Source organism: Xenopus laevis, chromosome 5L (genome assembly GCF_017654675.1).
Source record: "Xenopus laevis strain J_2021 chromosome 5L, Xenopus_laevis_v10.1, whole genome shotgun sequence".
NCBI lineage: Eukaryota > Metazoa > Chordata > Amphibia > Anura > Pipidae > Xenopus > Xenopus laevis.
Window position 1 is genome coordinate 80,068,845 of NC_054379.1, and position 21,031 is coordinate 80,089,875.

The following is a 21,031-nucleotide window of genomic DNA, read 5'->3' on the forward strand; positions in this document are numbered from 1 at the left end:
AAGGTAATGCTTGGTTTTGGTATTCTGGATCTGACTCCGTTTAAAGAAGTGGTTCGCCTTTAACTTTCAGTAAGTTACAGAATGGTTAATTCTAAGCAACTTTTCAATTGGTCTTCATTTTTTCAGTTTTTCAATTATTTGCCTTCTTCTGACTCTTTCCATTTTTCAAATGGAAGTCACTGGCCCCATCTAAAAAAACAATGCTCTGTAAGGCTGCGCATTTATTGTTATTACTACTTTTTATTGCTCGTTTTTTTATTCAGGCCTCTACTATTCATATTCGTCTTTTATTCAAATCAGCGGACGGTTGCTAGGGGAATTTGGACTAGGCCCGGACTGGCAATCTGTGAGTTCTGGCAGATGCCAGAGGGGCTGCTGTAAGATGCCATAGAAAGTGACTATTAAGTGGGCTGGTGGGGTCTCTGTGTAGTTGGAATGGCCTGTTTTGAATCCTAGTCCAGTACTGATTTGGACCCTATCAACAAGATTGCTAAAAATGCAAACTGGAGAACAGCTGACTAAAAAGTTAAATAATCCAAAAACTGCAAATGATAACAAATGAAACCCATTTGCAAACTGTCTCGAGATATCACTCTCTATATCGTGCAAAAAGTTAATTCAAAGGCGAATAAAGCCTTTAACAAAAAGGAGGAAGCTTAGCCTGACGCATTTGACGCCTCAGCACATCACTGACACTGCAGCATCACAGAGGAGTAGCTGATAACTGGGACATCATCTGATATAAATGAACAATATCTGAATCGTGACGCCAACACTGCAATCTTGTTAGTATTTGTGATTGTGACATTTAACAGCGAATGCAACTGTTATCTTGGTAATCAGGGCGCCCTCGTTTATTACCATCATTACAAAGCGACAGCAAGTATACAACACACTGGGTATGCTCAATTCGAGCAAAGCGCTAACAGTTTGATGACGTCTTTTCCGTGCGCCGCTATTGTTGCTGAGCGACCAGGCCGTGAGGCGGTAACACTACTGTGCTGTGGATTCGGCACTGGTGCTGTCAAATCAGTGTAAGGTTCCGCCTGCCGGGTGAGAGTGGTCGCAGACTTGTACGAGGGTCTTCGTTATGACACAGTCTATAGTAGTGCAAGGTGAGCTTCCCAAGATTTACTGTAAAGCGAAAGCTAAGAGCTATGTCAGGACATTGGGCTGCCTTCCTTCCTTCCATCAAAGAGCCTGTCATCTTGCAATACACAGACACACATGCAGCATTGTGAGGCTTCCTCGTGACTGACAGAAAGACGTAAATAATAGACAGCTGCCTGCTGATGAGATTTTCTCAGCCCAGTCCCGTTTTAGATTGATTTTGTAACTTGATTGTCAGATTACAGATTTGATTGATGTACAATATAAAGTTGCCTCGTATTTGTCACTTACTGGAGATGCTACTTTTTTATTATAAATTCAGAATTTCTGTTTAAGCCTCCCCCTTTTGTCAGGAGCCCCCTAGTCCATAACAGGATATATGTATATAGTAGAACCCCCATTTTACATTTTTCATGGGATCAGAAAAAAATGATGTAAAATCCAGAAAAATGTAAAATCAGGGAAATGTATTGTGCATAATATATAGGTGGGACCACATATCAACAATGTAAAATCAGGGAATGTAAAAGGGGGTTCTAATATATATATATATATATATATATATATATATATATATATATATATATATATATATATAGTATCATACAGGGTACCATGGGGGGGGCAGACACAGTGGGGGTACTCCAGTAAGGGCCCCATGACAATAGGAGGTATCAAGATATAAAAGAGGATTTTTTATGAAGGATATGCCTTCCTAGCAGTGATATAAATTATCATAAAGTCATTTTCATCTGTTGTCTATTGATCTAAATTTTAAAAAATGTATATCAACGTTTCATTCGTAATACATCATTAATACTGTTGCAGTTGGACAATGCGGTAATCAGATTGGCTGTAGGTTCTGGGACCTGGCTCTTCGGGAGCATGCATCTGTGAACAAGGTAAAGAGCAGCTTAAAGTTTAGTTTATTTTGCCTAGATTTACTATAAAGCGAAAGGCAAGAGCTATGTCAGGACTTTTAAATGATTGAAACAAAAAAGTAGTGGCTGTCAATATTTCACTGTTTTTCACAGTTCTACTAAACTGATATTTCTTGATTTAAATTGCAAAACATTTTGCAATCTTTTTATAGCTTTCCCATGCTTTGTAGGCATCAGTTAGTTTCTCTTTCAGATTCTTACTCCATTGCTTAGATCAGTGATCCCAACCAGTAGCTCACAAGCAAACATGTTGCTCACCACCCCTTGTATGCTGCAACCAGTAGCCTCAAAACAGGTGCTTATTTTTGAATTACAGGCATGGAGGCAAGTTTTGGTTGCATAAAAACCAGGTGTACTGTCAAAAAGAGCCACCTGTAGTCTGCCAGTCCACATAGGGGCCACCAAATAGCCAATCACAGCCCTTATTTGGGACCCCAGGAAGTTTTTGTATGCCTGTGTTGCTCCCCAACTCTTTTTATTTTTGAATGTGGCTCACGGGTAAAAAAGGTTGGGGACCCCTGGCTTACATGGTCTCTGATGCGGGGAGCACAAAAAATCACCAGCATATACACAGCTTACTCTCTGCTGCACATTAGATCATGCCCCACCTGCGTACAATCAATGCAGATGAAAAAGCTTAATGGAGCACAATGAGGCATGCTGTATAAAAAATATTGTTTATTTACCTCTCAAAAATAATCATGAAAATGGGTGGAACCATGCTCATCACTTTTTAAGAAGCACATCATCAGTCCCATCCCATCTACAATTTAAACACCGTAAGCCACACCCATTAAAAACATTAACCCTTGATATAGACAATAGTGCAAAATTAGCCACTAATTTTCATACATAGTAGACAATACCACAAACGTTAAAGCCATCAAAAAAATAAAGAACCATATCTTATGAGAATGGGATGGGACTGATGACATGCTTCTGAAGATGTGGCGAGATGCGACAAAATGCATTAAGTGTGGGTTCCATCCATTTTTACGATTGTTTTTTGGAGGTAAATAAAGAATATTTTCTATACGACATGCTTCATTGTGTTCCATTAATCGTTTTCTTCAGTTGCTTAGATGATCTCATGGTTGATGAGTGACAATTCAAAGTTTGGGCTGTCAGAGGTTTTATTAAACTCCTTAGGTAGTCTAATGAGGTAAATAGGTCAGGATGATGAAAAAACAATGTTAATCTCTTGACATGTGGAAGGGTGTCCAAAGTTTTGAACATGTCACAATTGCTATTTTCTTTGTTCCTATGTTTTAAGGCTGGTGAAATAAAATGTAACAGTGCAGTAACACTTTTAAATATGTGGTTTTAACACACGGATTCCTGCACTACTTTTCACAAAATTAACAAAATATGTAATTTGGCAAGGGGTGCCCAACATTTGCATATAATCGTAGATGATTAACCGCCACAAACTTTTGTAGAAATTAACTGGGTACAGGGTCATTCTCGACATCTACCAAATTATGCAGCAATTACTTTGATGCTGCTGCAAGTAACATTAAAGGGGTGGTTTACCTTTAAGTTAACTTTTGGTACAATATATAATGGCCAATTTTAAGCAACTTTTCAAGTGGTCTTCATTATTTATTTTTTATAGTTTTTAATTATTTGCCTTCTTTTTCTAACTATTTTCAGCCTTCAAATATGGAACTCCGTAACATGAGAATGATACTATTTGCCACAGATATACCTAAACAAACTCATCTTTTTTATCTTGCAGAAAGGAATTTACGATGAAGCGCTGTGCAGTTTTTTCAGAAATGTTGATACAAGGTAAGGATTGTAATAAATTAACTGGGTACATTAAATTGGAATTATGCACAGTCCTAGTGTTCAAAACTCTTGCAGTCACAGGACCCGTGTCTAAACCTTCTTTCTTTGCACATGCATGGTTTGTCTTATTTTAAATTCATCTTAAATTAGCTTTTAGTATGATAATTTCCTCTTTTATTTTTAAGTTTTTGTAAGTCTTTCTGTTTTGCAACACTCTGGTTTCATATTTATTAGGTTGCTAATTTCACTTACACTAGCAACCAGGTATCAGACAAAAGATCAGTTGGATATTGTCTGTAAAGATATATAAGTACCAAAAAAAATGTAGCTGTACTTTCTTGTTGCCATGGCCACTTACCACTGGCAGCCAGGTGAGATATTAATACCATGCTGTTGAGATGCATCTGTAATTATCCCATGTAGATGCAGTATGTATTGTCGATAAATTTTACCAGTTAATGTGCCTTAGCCCTAAATGTTAATTTTGCCTATGTTTACCTATAAATTGAGCAAGCTTTTGTTTTGTTGCAGTTTTATTTAGACTATATATTGAAATGCTTGGAGATGTGTATTTTATTGCCTTATATGCATTTCTTTCTGTGTTGTCGCATTGATATTTTATTCTTGTCAGCTGTTCTGTGTTTATCTGTTTCCTTACATTATTTTATTGATAACATATAAGAAGACTGATAGAAAACAAATATATACCAATAGCAGCCCTTGGCATGAAACCTGCAGCTTATAAAGATGCGTCATTATTATATCTGATGCACTTGCTTTTCAAGTTTCAGGTTTGCTGCTTGTTCTTTTTGGTCTAGCAATGGTAAAAGATAGTAACAAAAGATTATGTGCTTATTAGTAAACTAAAAAAGTAACCAATGCAAATGTTTCTTATAGTCTCACTTTCTTGTGTGGTAGGTGTAATCTCTTTATTGTAGTCTAACAGCAGGAAGAGAGAAATCTAGATTTTAAAAGTTATTCTGCAGCCTCATACAAGGTAAAATATTCAAACCCTTTTCCGATTCTGTGATTTTACTGAAAAACAAATCCTGCACTGAAATTTAGTTCTCTGTGATTGTACTGCAATAGCCACATCAAAGCTATAATCCAAACTCAATTAAAAACCTGTGGCACTTTTTGAAGTGTCATTTGACCAACTTGAACAACATGCGAAATCCAGAAAGCTTTAAAGATGCTATTACTGCAATAGGTGGTTTTGAAACAGTAATGTGTGGGAAGTAAATACTTTTTTATGTAAGATTAAACACTATTGCATTAAAAATAAATTGAGCATTTTAGTGCTCGGAAATAAAGTGTGACAGAGATCAAATTTTAAGGTAGAATGTTTTACTGAGTAAAATAAGAGTTAGCCACAGGTCTGAATGGTACTGTAGCTTTAAAAAATGTTTAATTACATTTTTGGATCTTCAGTTCAGTGTACAGTAAGTTACTAAACAATATTAATGACGTGAAACTGCTGCAGTCTGTGATTAATGATATTATTACCCAAATACATACATTTTGTTTTTCAGAGCTGAAGCTGGTGGAGCAGATGCTCAGAGAGGCAAGATATGCTCCCTGAAAGCAAGAGTAAGATTAATATTATTCATTATACTGTACTTTTCTGACAGCCTGTGAGGTGCAAGTGTTCATGTTACCTTGGATGCTCTTTTTGTTAGTTTTTTAGACTATAGCTAGTCCTCATCACATGGAAACGTGAAGACGTTTTACTCCTGCAGTAGCTCAGTCATATTGTGAATGTAGACAGTATTATTAATAACACTTTTACTCTTAACATAAAACATGATTTTACTATACTGTTTGTCTTTAACTTATGGTGGGAATGTTCATAATTATGCAATAAGTGAGTTTTTTTTAACTTACATTGGCGGTAGCATCTAGGCTTTTCATAGGTTAACGCACAAGTCATGAGATCCTTTAGACCTATTAACAGGGATATAGCTAAGCCTTCTTGTATAAAATAACCTCTGAATAGGCTTTGCTTAAAAAGTATAACAAATAAAGTGAGACTACCCTTTACTCGTGAAGTGTATTTGGCATATTTCAGATTTGGCAAGAGTAGAATTTGGTGTGCAGTTTTCTTTATTTGTTGCCACTGTCCCAGTGACCAGATACATTCCTTAAATTCCTTTACTTTACTTCAACTGGATCTGAGACAAAATGTATCGGTTTACATGTGTATACAAAACAGATATCATCAGCACTATAGTGCATACATAGGACTAAAGGTGGCCATACACATTTAGATCTACTGTTTGGCAGATCTATGCCCAAGTTAGCCTCCTACTTTCCTGGCCTTATAAAGCTGATCCATTGATTTGAACCCTGGGGCAATTCTAGAGAGATTTCGAATACCTGCCCAATAGATATCTGGCTAATTTTCGATCAGATATCTGTCAGGGAGGTCCTTACATGAGTGTATAAGCTGCAGAATCTGCAGAAGAGGTTGATTGAGAAGAACATGTTGGGTTGAATTCATTGCACATTAAAGGCAATGGCTTTATCACTTTAAAGCACCTGAAAATACCAGGATGAATGTAAACTGTCACTGGTAAATAATATTAATTACATGTGTGCACTATTGATAACGCTCTCCATGTGTCACACTAATGCAGCTTTCAGCCTGTTCTGTGAATGGTGATAAAAAATTAATAAATTCAGTATATAATAAGCACTATCCACACTCTTATCTATTGCACTGTTCTGTCCTAATGTAATGTTTTATGTATTCATTTTTTATGTACAGTTCCTTTTTTTTTTTTTTTTTTTAGGCTGTCATGATAGATATGGAAGAAGGAGTAGTTAATGAGATTCTACAAGGGCCTCTTAGGGACTTATTTGATAGCAAGCAGCTCATAACTGATGTTTCAGGCTCAGGCAACAACTGGTAAGAATTAACCAACTATGCTTTTTACATAGTGTGCTTCCTCCCTTGTTTTTACATAGTGTGCTTCCTCCCTTGTAATTAATCTGCTGTGCTTCTGCTCTTGTCTGTTCCGCAACAATTATTTTCATTATCATTCATGGCATGCTTAGTGATGGTATTTAAATATTTGTACAGTCATTTACAGACACTGTGGAGGTTATCTACTAAACCTTGAATTTATCTGGTTAGACTTTTCAAATTATTTGTAAGGGAAAAAACTCAAATTTTTTTACATTTATTTTACTCGGATGCTGAAATAAGTCCAAATCCGAAAATCTGCCATCTCAGACCATGGGAGATGTCCCTATCCCAATTGGAAGTTATCGTGGCTTGCACTGGGTTTAGCCTAATGATCCAATATTTTCAGGGTTTTCGGGCAAAAACCCGAAAAAAATCAAGTGATTCGGGGGGGGGAATCGTATGATTCGGGTTTTCACGAGATTTTATCGGGTTTTGTCCCGATCCAATTTATTTGAGTTATTTTATTAATAAATAAGGCAAAATTGAGGATGGAAGTGTGATTGAGCTGTTTTTATTTAAATTATAAGATCAATTCGGATTTTAGTCTTGCAATGTACTACAAATTGTATTCATTGATTTCTATACAACAACATTAACAATTGCAAAAAATAATAATAAATCTGCACTTGGACCTACTTGAGAAAGCTGCAAATTAGGAGTTGCCTGTAGAATTTTTTTTAGTCACATCTCTGTCCCCTAAGAATCCAACTCCACATGGAGAAAAAATGCAAGCAGTTTTGCTGTTTTATTTCCTGTAAGGATTACTTTGATTAGTGTACCTGAGAAGTGTTAGAGAAATAAATACTTCAATAATACCCTGTTATATACAGGACTTGTCTTTAATAGCTGTGAAGCAATTAGCTGCTGTCCCACACTTACAATACCTTACGTTTATACTCATTCAGGGTCACAAACTTTATACTTTATACAGCTGTATTGAAAAAGGTGTCTTTACTTTAAGCAAAGGCAGTTACAAGAAAGGACTTGGAATAGTATATATCCGTTATAAGAAAGATACAGGGAATAAACGAAACAACATATCAAATTTTACCCCAAAAAAGAAAATGTATATATTTAAGATGTGTATTTTACAAGATAAATGTTGTGATTATTAGGTGGACTATTTTGTAGGATTTATAAGACAAGATAGCTGTTTCTTTATTTTTCAACAGGGCAGTTGGCCATAAGCTGTATGGGGGCCAGTATCGTGAACATATAGTTGAGAATCTGAGAAGAACTGCAGAACAATGCGATTGCCTTCAGTGTTTCTTTGTGATACACTCTATGGGAGGAGGTAAAAGAGAAATGCTTGCTTGACCACATCTTTAAAAGCCAAACCACTATAAAACGGTTTTGCCACGGTGCAGTAACTAGGGTTGCCACCTTTGTGCGGCTCACGATCCGGGTGGGGCGGGGCCATGATGTCACAGGGGCGGGCCATGATGTTGCGGGCCGGGAGTGTTATGTTACATGGTCGGTGCTATGATGTGGCGATTGGCTGATTGCCATGTCGATCAGGGTAGATCCTGCTCGGTTTTCCTTAATTGGAAAACCGTACAGTCTGTCTTGACCCAGGCAGCCCTTCTGAAAATCAAGCTGTCTGGGTCAAATCCAGACAGGTGGCAACCCTAGCAGTAACCCCTAGTATCAAATGTTTGCTTTTGATCAGGTGACCAGGAATTGCTGCCTGCTGATTGGTTGCCATAGGTGATAAGAACTACAGCAAACTTTGCTTTTTATATAACACTAGACATTAAGCCCGTTAAATTAACGGGCGCTAGAACATATGTAACGACGGTCCGTGGGGCACATGCGCAGTAGCGCAATCCCACGGACACAGGGACTGGACGCAGAGACACTTGAAGATTATTATATAGGATAACCCCTTAATATCTTATATATATATAGGGGCCAACCAGCTGATGTTTCAATGACAAATATTATAAAATATTAAAATTGCTTGAAGAAATTATCTATAAAGGAAAGCAGGACACTTAGAGGCAGATTTATCAAAAAGCAAGATTAGTGTTTTAGCACAGAAAACACTTTCTATTCATTCCTATGGGATTTTTAAAAACATTAATCAAATGGTGAACGCTAACGTTCACCCATTGATAAATACACTTCTAAAAATCCAATAGGGATGTATAAAAAGTGGGTGAAGTTTTCTGTAGTAATCTTGCATTTTGATAAATCTGCCACTTAGGGGGAGATTAATTATTGTTCGAATTTGAATTTTTGCCACAATTCGAGTTTTTTTGCACACAAACTCACAAATTCGAGATACAGGTATAGGATTCTTTGTCCATGAACCTGTTATCCAGAAAGCTCCGAATTATGGAAAGGCCATCACCCATAGACTCCATTATAATGAAATAGTTCACATTTTTCAAAAACGATTTCCTTTTTCTGTATAAGAAAGCAGTACCTTGTACTTGATCCCATCTAAGGTAATTAGTTCTTTACTGTAAGCAAAACCAGTCCCAGTAACCAGGTCCCAAGAAAGTCTGAATAACAGGTCTCATACCTGTATTTTCAAAAACTCGAATGTTTGGTATATATTTAGCACAAAAAACTTGAATGTAAAACGTTGGCATCTAAAATTTTGCAAGTTCATGTAGAAGTCAATGGGAGTTGTCCTAAGCAAAATTCAAAGCATTTTTTAATTCGAGATTTTTGAGTTTTTCGAGCATGCAAACAAATTTACGTTTTTAAGCTTATAAATTCCCAAGTTCGAGGTATTGAAATTTTTTTTTACGATTGTATTCAATCAAGTTTTTTCTGTTTAGATTTTTTAATAAACAAACAAACATTCGAGTTTTTTGAAATTGTGAGTTTATTTATTTTAGTAGACAAAACCTCATAAATTCGATTTTTGATAGCATGATTGTTTGCACATTTTTTTTTTCACTTCAACCTTGACTTAATAAACCTGGTTGTAGTAACTACAGTAGTAATAGTAGTAGTAACTACAATTCTATAAATGCTTATGCAAATGTATGTATTTCACTAGAAGCTTAGTACTTGTGTTTAGAAGTAATCCTAATATGTCAATTAAAGGGTTGGTTCACCTTTAAATTAACTTTTAGTATCTTATTTTTTAGTATTTTATAAATGGCCTTCATTTTTTCTTTTTTTTTATAGTTTTTTAATTGTTTGCCTTCTTCTTCTGACTCTTACTAGCGTTCAAATGGAGGTCTCTAACTTCATCTCAAAAACAAATGCTCTGTAAGGCTATACATTTATTATTGTTACTTTTTATTACTCATCGTTCTATTCAAGCCCTCTCCTATTCATATGCCAGTCTCTTTATTCAAATCAGTGTGTGGTTGCTAGGGTAATTTGGACCCTAACAACCAAATTGCTGACATTGCAAACTGGAGAGCTGCTGAATAAAAAGCTAAATAACTCAAAAAACACAAATATTAGAAAAATGAAAACCAATTTGCAAATTGTCTTAATATATCACTCTCTACATCATACTAAAAGTTCATTATAAGGTGAACATCCCCTTTAATTGTTTCATTGTACAGTTTTATCTGTGTGGTTAAAGGAATTGTTCAGTATAACAATTAAAACTGGGTAAATAGATAGGCTGTACAAAATAAAATGTTTCTAATATAGTTAGTTAAGCAAAAAAATGTATGTACAAAGGCTGGAGTGACTGTATGTCGAACAGAACAGAACACTACTTCCTGCTTGGTTTCCATTGACTGGTTACCATGGGTGATAACTGTGGCTTTTGAATCTAAGCTGAATGCTAAGGATCAATTACAAACTCACTGAATAGTTATGTCCCATGTGGCCCCCCTTCAAGTCGCTGACTAACTCAGAGAGCTGAAAAGCAGGAAGTTGTGTTCAGTTCTGTTATGTTAGACATCCTGTCACTCCAGCCTTTGTACATTACATTTTTGGCTTACTAACTATATTAAAAAAAACATTTTTTATTTTGCACAGCCTATCTTTTAACCCAGTTTTAATTTTTACATTGAACTGTTCCTTTAAAAATAAATGTATACAATAAATACTTCCAAGCATCCCTATTCTTATTTACCTTAGCAGAATTCATGTAACACCAAACAACAATTATAACCATGGAACAAAACAAGAAAAAGATTCTAAAATGAATGTCTGTATGCATCTAGGCCTACAATTACATGTACGCTTGTGTACCTCTTAATCCTAGGGACAGGCTCTGGTTTAGGCACCTTTGTACTTAATGTACTTGAGGAAGAATTCCCTGAGGTCTATAGGTTTGTTACCTCTGTATATCCTTCTGCAGAGGATGATGTCATTACATCTCCGTACAATAGCGTATTGGCAATGAAAGAACTTACTGAACATGCCGATTGTGTACTGCCTATAGAAAACCAGGTACGTTAATTATATAAACGACTACGTTTTATTTCTAGTTCATCAGTGACAACATACATATTCAATTACCTTGAAGTAAGCAGTAACTTCAGAAACTTGCCACAGGGAAGCAACTATGATTAGTGAGCATACAGGCAGTTACTTTGTTGTGAATATTATAGAACTCTAAGATGTATACAGAACTTTACATTTATAAGTCCAGTTTTGAGACAGGAGCAAAATGGACCTTTAATGGTGTATGGTTTAAATAGTATTTATAGCTGTTCAGATATTTTCTGTTACTAAATTTGGGATCATGATGGAGTTAACTAAAAGGAAGTGCTTGCATAATACCAAGAAAGCAGTAAAAAGTAAAACCGAATTTTAAAGACATTATTGAACTAACATAGCAGTTGAGAAAATGACCTGTACCCTTTGTGCATAGTAGTTCTGAAGTTGACGTTGCACCATCTAATCTAATACATCAGCTGTTTCCTGTCGTTTAATCTACATACCATCCAAAATGTTTTGCACTCACTCATCTTTAATATTCATATTATGGTGTTCTTTTATATTCCATCTTAGACTCTTTACCTGTCCTTTCCATGATCTCCAGAATATCTGGTACACATCTCTCTAGCTCAATGTCTGTCCTGCTATTCTCTAAGGTGCGTTATTCTTTAGCCCTCTGTATTCCATGGGAAAATCTTTTTTTTTTTTTTTTTTTTTTTTTTTTGCTGCTACATTTCAACTGCTACTCACTCATCTTCTTTGACTTTTTAAATTTGTTTACATAGTTGTCCATATTGTTACCTTCTAATAGCGATTTTTGTGCTTTATACTGCAGCCTTTCATTGGTTCTCCCCATGCCAATGTTATTACCAGCCTTTGGCTTGGATGATTTATATGTCCTTCTTAGTCTTCACCTACAACTTACTTTCTGGAATGTAATAATGCCTTTTTAGCAGTAACAGTCTTTTTCTCTCACACCACCAAATGTCTGGTGCCTTATGTCTCTCATTCTGTTACACTACAGTCTATAACATTATTTAATACCACCTCTATAGCATAATTCTCTAGTATTTCCAGCTTAAAACAATTCTAATATACAACTTGGGTTACAGATCATGCAGCAATAAGACTTTATTAGATTTATTTCCTAATATGAATATCCAAGCTTTAATTCTCAATGTACCTTCTTGACTTCATGGGACATAAAAAAGTGCCCATTACTTTTTATTTTATTGTTAGGAATGTGATGTCAAATAGATTAAACTGCATTTTCTAGTAATCTAATACAGAGATCATATGGATATTTGCAATGCCCAATGCTTCATCTGTTTTCTCAATACTTGAAGTATTAAGTTGTAATATTGACCATTATATTGTTATGCTCTCATTTGGATCACCTTTGACCATTTTTGTAGAACCATAAATCTATAGTATGTAGTCCTCGTTTTGCAGCATATCAGTGTGCCGACTGTTTATTGTTTTTTGGGTTGCCAATAGCTGACCCTCTGACTGCCTAAATTATTTGTACCAATCTGAAAACACTTTTTGCATCATGTGAAAGTCTACTTTTTTATTTTTAAGTCCTTAGTTGACATAGTGAACAAAATTAATCAGATGGCAAACACTGGAAAACTTGGAAACGTGAAGCCAAACAGTCTGGTTACTTCCAGCAAAGGGGGAGTCAAAGAGAATGAGAAACCATTTGATGCCATGAATAACATTGTAGCTAATCTTCTGCTAAATTTGACAAGGTAATTCACTTTATTCCTGTGGACAAAATATGGAACACCATCAAACATTAAGGATCATTTGTAAGCCAAAGTGATTTCACTAATGGTTGGGTTTCAGTCCCACTTTCAATACATCCACGTTATTCCAGGAAAGGGTCACATTAGTTATTTTGCAAACATGTGAAACATTTTTTCCTAAAAAGCACACAACAATCAGTTTTAGAGACTCCCCACTAAGTTAGAATGGTCATTATCCCTAACCAGACCTACTTTTTCTTCAACATCTATAATAATACTTTATTATTTGTTAAATTATTATTATTTTGTCTTTAATTTACAATTTAGCAATACACAAGAAGTTGTCAGTCAATGTTAACACTGTCAATCTTTTAGCTCTGCCAGGTTTGAAGGTTCCCTGAACATGGATCTGAATGAAATTAGCATGAATCTTGTACCTTTTCCTCAGCTGCATTATCTGACATCAAGTCTCACTCCTCTCTATACACTAGCTGATGTGAATGTTCCTTCCCGAAGGTAAGGTATTTCTGATGATCTGTGTAAACAATAGCAGCAGTCCATGGACATCCACATGTCATTTGCTGTTCCCTATACCATGATATCAGAGAATAAAATGTGATCCTGCCACATAACATCACTTTTCATCTTTTTCTTTACACTGATAAAAGTTAGAAATTTTAGCCAATATGTATTATGTTTTCCTAATTAGTGTATCATTTAAGACACCAGTGTCCTAAGATTGATCTGGTACTGTTCAAACACATCTGCCATCAACAGGCATGGCTGACAGAGATATAACTAATTAAATGCATGAAAGTTTGTGGATATTCGTTTAGATATTAGTTTCATATAAACATGGGATTAATCTATGAGGGCAACTGAAACCCAGAGCAACGTTAACCTCTATTCCTGTTAAGGCATAGGCCATTGTTCTAATACGTCTTGCCTTCTGAATTCTACAACGCAGATAATATATCATTTTAGAAAAGGGCTTTGCTTTACCAAAGTAGGGCTTCTGATTGGTAAACAACATATTGGCATTCTGCCTAATTTAAATCCATAGAGGACAATGGCACATGGCCATGTAAACTTGAAAAAGAGCTACCTAGCTCGAAACATGTGGTGTGACGGTGAATAAAGGCACCTTGCAGCTATAAGCGCTTTTGGTATTCTTTCCCCACCTCGTTTGCTTTATTGGATTCAGCTTTGGATGGAAGCAGGGGTTTACCTTCAAGAAAAAACAACAAGGGTGATTTATACCAGTTTATTACTTGATTGACATGGCCATGTTCTTTAGTCAGCTGACCTTATATCCTTATCCTTTTTAAAAGATGGTTTTAGACCCGTTCAGCTGTGTAATGTAAAGCACAGCCATGAGGCAGTGTCATGTTCGGCAGTTTTAACTCATGTACAGAGTGGGGTAAAGGGGGAATTTAGAATCAGTTGGCCTGCTGATAAGCAGCTGATATACATTGTACGCTGTACAATTAGACAACAGTAACAATTAGTAACAGGCAAGGTTAAAATGGGGTTATCAGTCAGAAGGCAGACAAAGACTGGCAAAAGCAAGGTAGACTGGCTGGTAAGAACCTATCTAAGTCTTGCAAACATTTTTCCCATTAACTCATGGGACCAAATTGCTTGTCAGCAAGCCAGTTAAAGAAGGGGACAACTATACTTTCATTGACTAAATGAACACCAATCATTGCTAGACAAAAAGTACAATTCATGATAGACTTCAATGCCAACCATCCATGAGATTGATACCTATTTAACTGTGGATTTCACAAAAAAAAAATGGAGCATACACCTGGGAACCACAAACATGCTGATGGGCTGATTGTCAAGTGAAAATTGCTTTCAGTTACACTCAGAATAAATACAGTTTTCTGCAGTTAGTTTTTTTCTTAAATTAAATTGTGATGATTAATACTTCCTCCACCTGTGGATGAGAGAAAGCAAGCTTTTATTACGGCAAAAATAGTGTTCTCTAATGATTTTCTGTTATGTAAAACAGGAATCTGCCTCTGGCATCTTGTTTTTTGATGTTGTAAATAAGCACAGTAAGACTTGGCTCGTAAGATTAACATAATTAGCAACTGAAAGTGACACTGTACTCATGTTCTGTAAAGAATATGACTATTATCCTAATGTTTTTTTTAGCAAAACTGCTAAAAAAATAAAAACCTCCCGGCTGTGGGAGTACTAGGGTGGTTGTTTGTTTGTGCGCTGTGAGTGAACTTCCCAGCCTAAAGACGCACCACATTGAAATCCACCTCTGATGAATCTCTGTAATATAATGCAGAATGTGTCTCTATAAATAAAATGTTAAAGGCGACCATCACCCAATAAAATTATTCAAAATCCTATTTTATCAGATTAGTCAAGCAAAATGAAGTTTAATTACACAATATAAATTATTTGAATCTTGTTTCTGTCAGTCTGGGAATTCATAATTATAGCAAGCAGACAGGAGCCATTCTGTTGACACTGTTATTATGACAAGCCTTGCATCCTCTCAGAATCTTGTTTTGCACCAGAATGGGGGACCCAATGTCCATCCCCATGCCCTGGCTACACAATTAAATGGTAAAGAGAACGGGTGAATGTGGGGAGAGCAGTGACATCCAGGAAGTGCTGAATGGAAAGTGAAAGTAATGGTCTGCCCCTGCTCTATGCCTAAGTCAAAGAGGCAGACAATATTTGATTGACAGCTGAGATTTTTAAATGAGTTTACAACAGCTATAAATGCTTTAATCAAAAATAGAAATTAGATTTCATGTTTAATTTGAAAAGGACTTTTATTATACAGTTTTTTGTCTGGGTGACAGGTCCACTTTAATTCTCATTGCACCTCCAACATGCTGCTCAGTGCTTTTCAGAGATTGTTCATCATTCCCATCAGTCACTTCCTGAAATGGACTTTACAAATTCATTATCACATTCATACAGCATATGCATGACAAAGGAAACCTAAGCGGACATGAGCAGAGCATACAGTATAGACTCTGCAGATAGTGTCCAGTTGAGAACCTCCCTGTTGCAACTTATTAGCCCCATGTATGTGGCCTGCTGACCGATATTCAGGCGAATATTGGTCTATCTATCAGACGGCCTGCATTTACTATCATTGTGATTGGATCACTTGATATCGTCCAGTTCAGTATGGGATATCTATAGAGATAGATCTGCTCAATTAGTGACCAAACAAGCTTATCTTATGAAGTATGGCCACCTTAATTACTTCTTTATTTCTAGTAGTCTTTATTAACCCAGCTCGCGCTCTCTCTCTCATTTTGTACAGGCTGGACCAAATGTTTTCAGATGCTTTCAGTAAAGATCACCAGTTAATTCGTGCTGATCCTAAGCACAGCCTTTATCTTGCATGTGCTCTGATGGTGAGAGGAAATGTGCAGATTTCTGACCTCCGCAGGAACATTGAAAGGTTTGAATGAAATACGTAACACATTTTCTTGGTATTGCACATGCCTTGCCATCTGACTTCCAAATTAAAAACTACTGACCCTCTTTTTCACTGTTGTCCTTCCCTTAGTTTAATTCTCTGTCAGCAGTATTTATTTAAATCACCAGTATAGACCCTTTACAGTTTTAGGCCTTTAAAGTAAAGGATAGCCTATTTTTGCCCAGACCGTTGCTCCTTTTCATACAAAATGTAGTCCAGGGCTCTTAATCCCTAAGTACCATGCGACCATTTTGTGCTTTTTCCCACCTTTCCCTTGCTGTTCGTTTAGGATCCAATGAGAAGTTAATACACTAGGAGGTTTCAATAAGTTGTCTGAGGATCTCACTCACTAAACACCACTTTTCCCAAGGATCCCATGCAGCAATATAGACTTGAAAATACACTTTACAGGAAAGTCTTTTTATTATTGTTCAGGAGCCAAAAAGAACCGCAATGGAGCCTTGGGAAATAGTACTAAGATGGCTGTTTTGTGAGAAAGATCCCAAGACCGGTGCATTGCATTTACTGAAAAAGAAGCACTGGTCTAGGTGAAATAGTTAATGATGACATACTGGAAGTCCCCTAAAACATTGGTACTGCCAATATAGTGACCTTTCATTGTCCTGTAACTGCTTCAAAGATGTCTTTTTATCTACTGTGCCTTAGATGTCACTTAGGATCTCATTATAATGCTTGGTTGCTTCTATGTATGTACCCAAGAAAACAGCTGGCACTCACAGATCCCAAGAGCAGGCATGAATAATGAAAAGAAAAAGAAAGAAAGAAAGAGTCCTTCATTGTAAAAAAAATCTTAAGCATTTTGTGCTATAGCGCACTTAGTCATCGACTCCTATCTACCTAACAGCCATGTACTATTTAGGAGCCTCAGAGGTCTTTGAATAGCCATGTTTCAGAATTAAAATAAGGTCCACGTGGAAAATGTGTTCTGTAGCTAGTGCACAGAGTATTTTCTCTTTCTATACAATCTCTAAGGAGCTTGAGTGGAGAAGGTAATGCGCTCTGTATAATGAATACCTCCAATACCTGCATGTACTTGCAGACATACATTAATAAGAAGGAATTCATTATACAGAAGAGAATTTGTTGGAAGTAAATGGCATTTGGTTCTTGAGTGAATATGAAGGAAGTTACTGTAATAAGCTCTATTAATAAAGGACAATATGGTTTAACAATAGCACCTATAGCCCCCCAAAAATGTTATACCAATGAGTGACAAATTCTGGTAGTTTCTATTAACTAGACATAAGGAGATTACATAAGTGTTGGTGAGTAACAAAAAGAGATAATATAAGGAGATTGCTTTCCTCTGGTAGAAGTATCACAGCATACAGTTATTGTTACAAACATCAGAGGTCAATTAGTACAATTATACATTTATGACTTTTATTATTCTGAGATCATATTCATAGGGATCATATCTATCCATGGACCCAAACTTATGTAGTGACATCTATTTTAGTGTACTGCCCAATATTACAGATTTCTGACATTGTGTGGTAACCTGGGAAAGCAGGGGTTTCTACATTTTTGTGTAATTGGCTAATAGTAGTGCCTCTTGGATGGAAAGGTTCTGATATTGATTTAGTTTCAAATCCAGTAACATGGCTAAAATACATGCTTTTGGGGTTCTTTTTTTTTTAGTTATGAAAGTATTCTCTAACATTTAATCCCAGTAAGACTAAGGTAGGGGCAATTCCACAGAATGTGGATGAAGGTACCTTTCTCTAGCATACACCTTGTACAAGTGTCCCAAATTAGCAGCATTTATATAGTAAAGTCTTACAACGTCAATAATAGTTCTCATCATGGCAAACTAAAAATTGGTATACAACCGACTGATATTTAAAGCAGTAGATTTACTTGGGATAAAGCCAGTCTGGTCTTCATGTATCTGTTGGGTTATTACTTCATCTTATCTTCAAGCCCATATCAGTTGTAAGCAGTTATATTGGGCAATAACTAGGGTTTTTGGCAGGTTTGTTTATTAAGACAATGGTTGCTTTATACATCAAGAGTGGCAAGGTTCACGTTTGTAAAGCATCTTTAAAATATAATTTAGGGGAATGTCTTGTGAATTTCAACTGCATTACCATCAGAGCCTAGGACTTTATTACTAATTTATTTCTACTAAGCTATGACATCCACAACTATTCTTTGCAGCTCCTCAGTTTACAAGAGGAAAATTAACATATAACCTTATAAAGCTAATAAAAAACACATTTGAATAGGCAACATCAAATTATGTGAAATAAAGGTTCATTACTGTTATGTTTGTATGCAAATCATTAATTTGTTTGCTTTGTTTAGGTTGAAACCTTCTCTGCAGTTTGTTTCTTGGAATCAAGAGGGATGGAAGACCGGCCTGTGTTCAGTCCCACCTGTTGGCCATTCCCATTCTCTGCTGGCACTTGCAAACAATACCTGTGTAAAACCTACGTTCATAGAACTAAGGGACAGGTTCAGTAAACTCTACAGGAAAAAGGTACAGCCCAGTATATTCAGTTGTTTTGTCAGACAGTTTAACTCTTCTCAGCATTGTAACAAGATGTTTGATTTATATTTATTTATTCTGGGCAGTTTTGCACCCAGCATGGTCAAATAAAACATAGCTTTATGCAAATAAGAGGAATCAAATCCGAACATTTAAATTAAGTGTCATTATTCATAGTGATCCTCTGAGCATGTTTGCAATTAACATTGATTTGAATTTTTAGTGGTTTCTAAAATATTTGTTTAATATCAACTCAGCAGCTCTCTTTAAAGGTCAGACTGTCGTCAACCTCACCTAAGCAATTCTTGTATAGTCACTTAACCCATGGGTTGTTGACTCTACTTTTATAGAGGGCTGTTGAACCAAAAGCCTGGTATTGTCAGTCCAAAACAAATAACCTCTCAGAAAACACTAAAAATTAATAGAAAATTTCAGACTTGCTCAGAGAAGCACTTAAAATTTCCATCAATTAATGTTTTGGAATAAGATCCCCTTTAAGATCCCATTGATCAGCAGGCATATTGTACAAAGTCATCAGGAGGGCTAGTGTTGTAGCCACTTTCATTTTACTGCTGTGTCCTGGGAAGATTCAGTATGACCTGCTCCTTAACAAGCTGCAGTTTGCTATTTTCCATATAAAAACAAGGGGGACTGCTCTTTCCACGTCTTCTTGGCTACAGAAGGGAATAGCTAGAATAAATAATTCTAAAACAACTGGACTTGGCGAGTAATCATTGAAGATGTTTCACTACTCATCCGAACAGCTTCTTCAGTTCAACTGACTAGTGTGGGAAGTCCCTGGCATATAAACTCTTCCACTAAACAATCCCAATGGCCCATTGTAACCTTAAAGAAAGGTGACAGTTAAGTAGGGAAATTTAGTAGCTGCTCGGATAAGTAGTGAAATGTCTTCAATGATTACTCAGCATGTCCAGTTGCTGTAGAATTACTTATACTAGATATACCATGACCTGGATAAATGAGAATCTTCATAGCCCTACAGAAGGGAAGCGATGGCAGCCAGACTGAGAAGCATGTGTTTGAGATGATATCATACTTAAAGATGCTTTTGCTTACATACTCCGTAACTTTACCTCTTGTTTAATAAATGACACCATTTTAGATCTGTTTGTTTTATATGGAACAGAGCAATTAGGTAACGGCTTAATATATTCATACCTGTAATGTGTTATCATTGCAGGCTCACCTGCATCATTACTTACAAGTGGATGGCATGGAGCAACACTGCTTCACAGAAGCAATTTCTTCTTTGTCCTCCCTCATTGAAGAATACAGTCAGCTTGATGCATCCAAAGGCATACATGTGCTGGATCCTCCTAGATTGAACATTGTATGACCATGTCTGTCTAGTGCAGCCTAATATATACTTTAATCTGCACAATTGGAAAGGACACCTATGCACTGATACATGTGATATTTCCTTGGAACATGTTTGCCTTTCTACTTACTTAGTACTGTAATAGCAGATAGCAATGCTTTAAAGTGACATTGACACTAAAAAACTACTCTTCAAAAGATTAATGTACATGAAAAATTGCCTATAGGTTATACTGACAAGTCTGCTTTTATAAGTAATTGTTACATGAAGTTCCTAAACCTGACTTTTTTGCCAACCTGACTGTCCCTTCTCAACCTGTCAGAGTTTCTAATGCAAATTGGTAATTGCTCAATCCAAATTACCTTGGTGCACAGTGATAGAGGTAACCGGCAACCTCAAATCTGATACTAAGAAAAGGCACACTGGCATACAAGATGTGAATGCAGGTGAAAACCTTGCAAAATTTTATTACCGGAAGTGCACTTCCGGTAATAAAATTTTGCAAGAGTTTCTAATGATAACAGACTACTGCTGCACAAATATGGCAGCCCCCTCATAGAGGAACATGGGGGATTGAATTGGTCATTTAAAAGCATTAGGCAAATACTTTTATAGCAAAATTATAAATAGCATGCAAAGACAATGTTATAATAGTTGTAAAAAATGTTTAATTTCCGGTGTCATTATCTCTTTAAGAAATATTTTTTTAGGAAGAGGGAAATTAAAATATTCATACATATTTGTAAAATTGAAAAATCAGGGAAAAAATGTATGAAAGTCTATTTAATCAAACA

At 36.1% G+C, this 21,031-nt stretch overlaps 1 protein-coding gene across 1 annotated transcript; it reads left to right on the plus strand.

Annotated features, from left to right (window-relative positions):
* The first annotated feature begins 1,090 nt into the window (after window positions 1-1,090).
* On the plus strand, window positions 1,091-20,255 carry tube1.L (tubulin epsilon 1 L homeolog). The gene is given in 12 exon segments (NM_001088869.1): window positions 1,091-1,115; window positions 1,939-2,012; window positions 3,790-3,842; window positions 5,375-5,432; window positions 6,635-6,750; window positions 7,983-8,104; window positions 10,997-11,184; window positions 12,757-12,926; window positions 13,299-13,439; window positions 16,228-16,368; window positions 18,715-18,889; window positions 20,100-20,255. Coding segments are annotated over 12 exon segments (1,419 nt in total).
* Window positions 20,256-21,031: the final 776 nt, after the last annotated feature.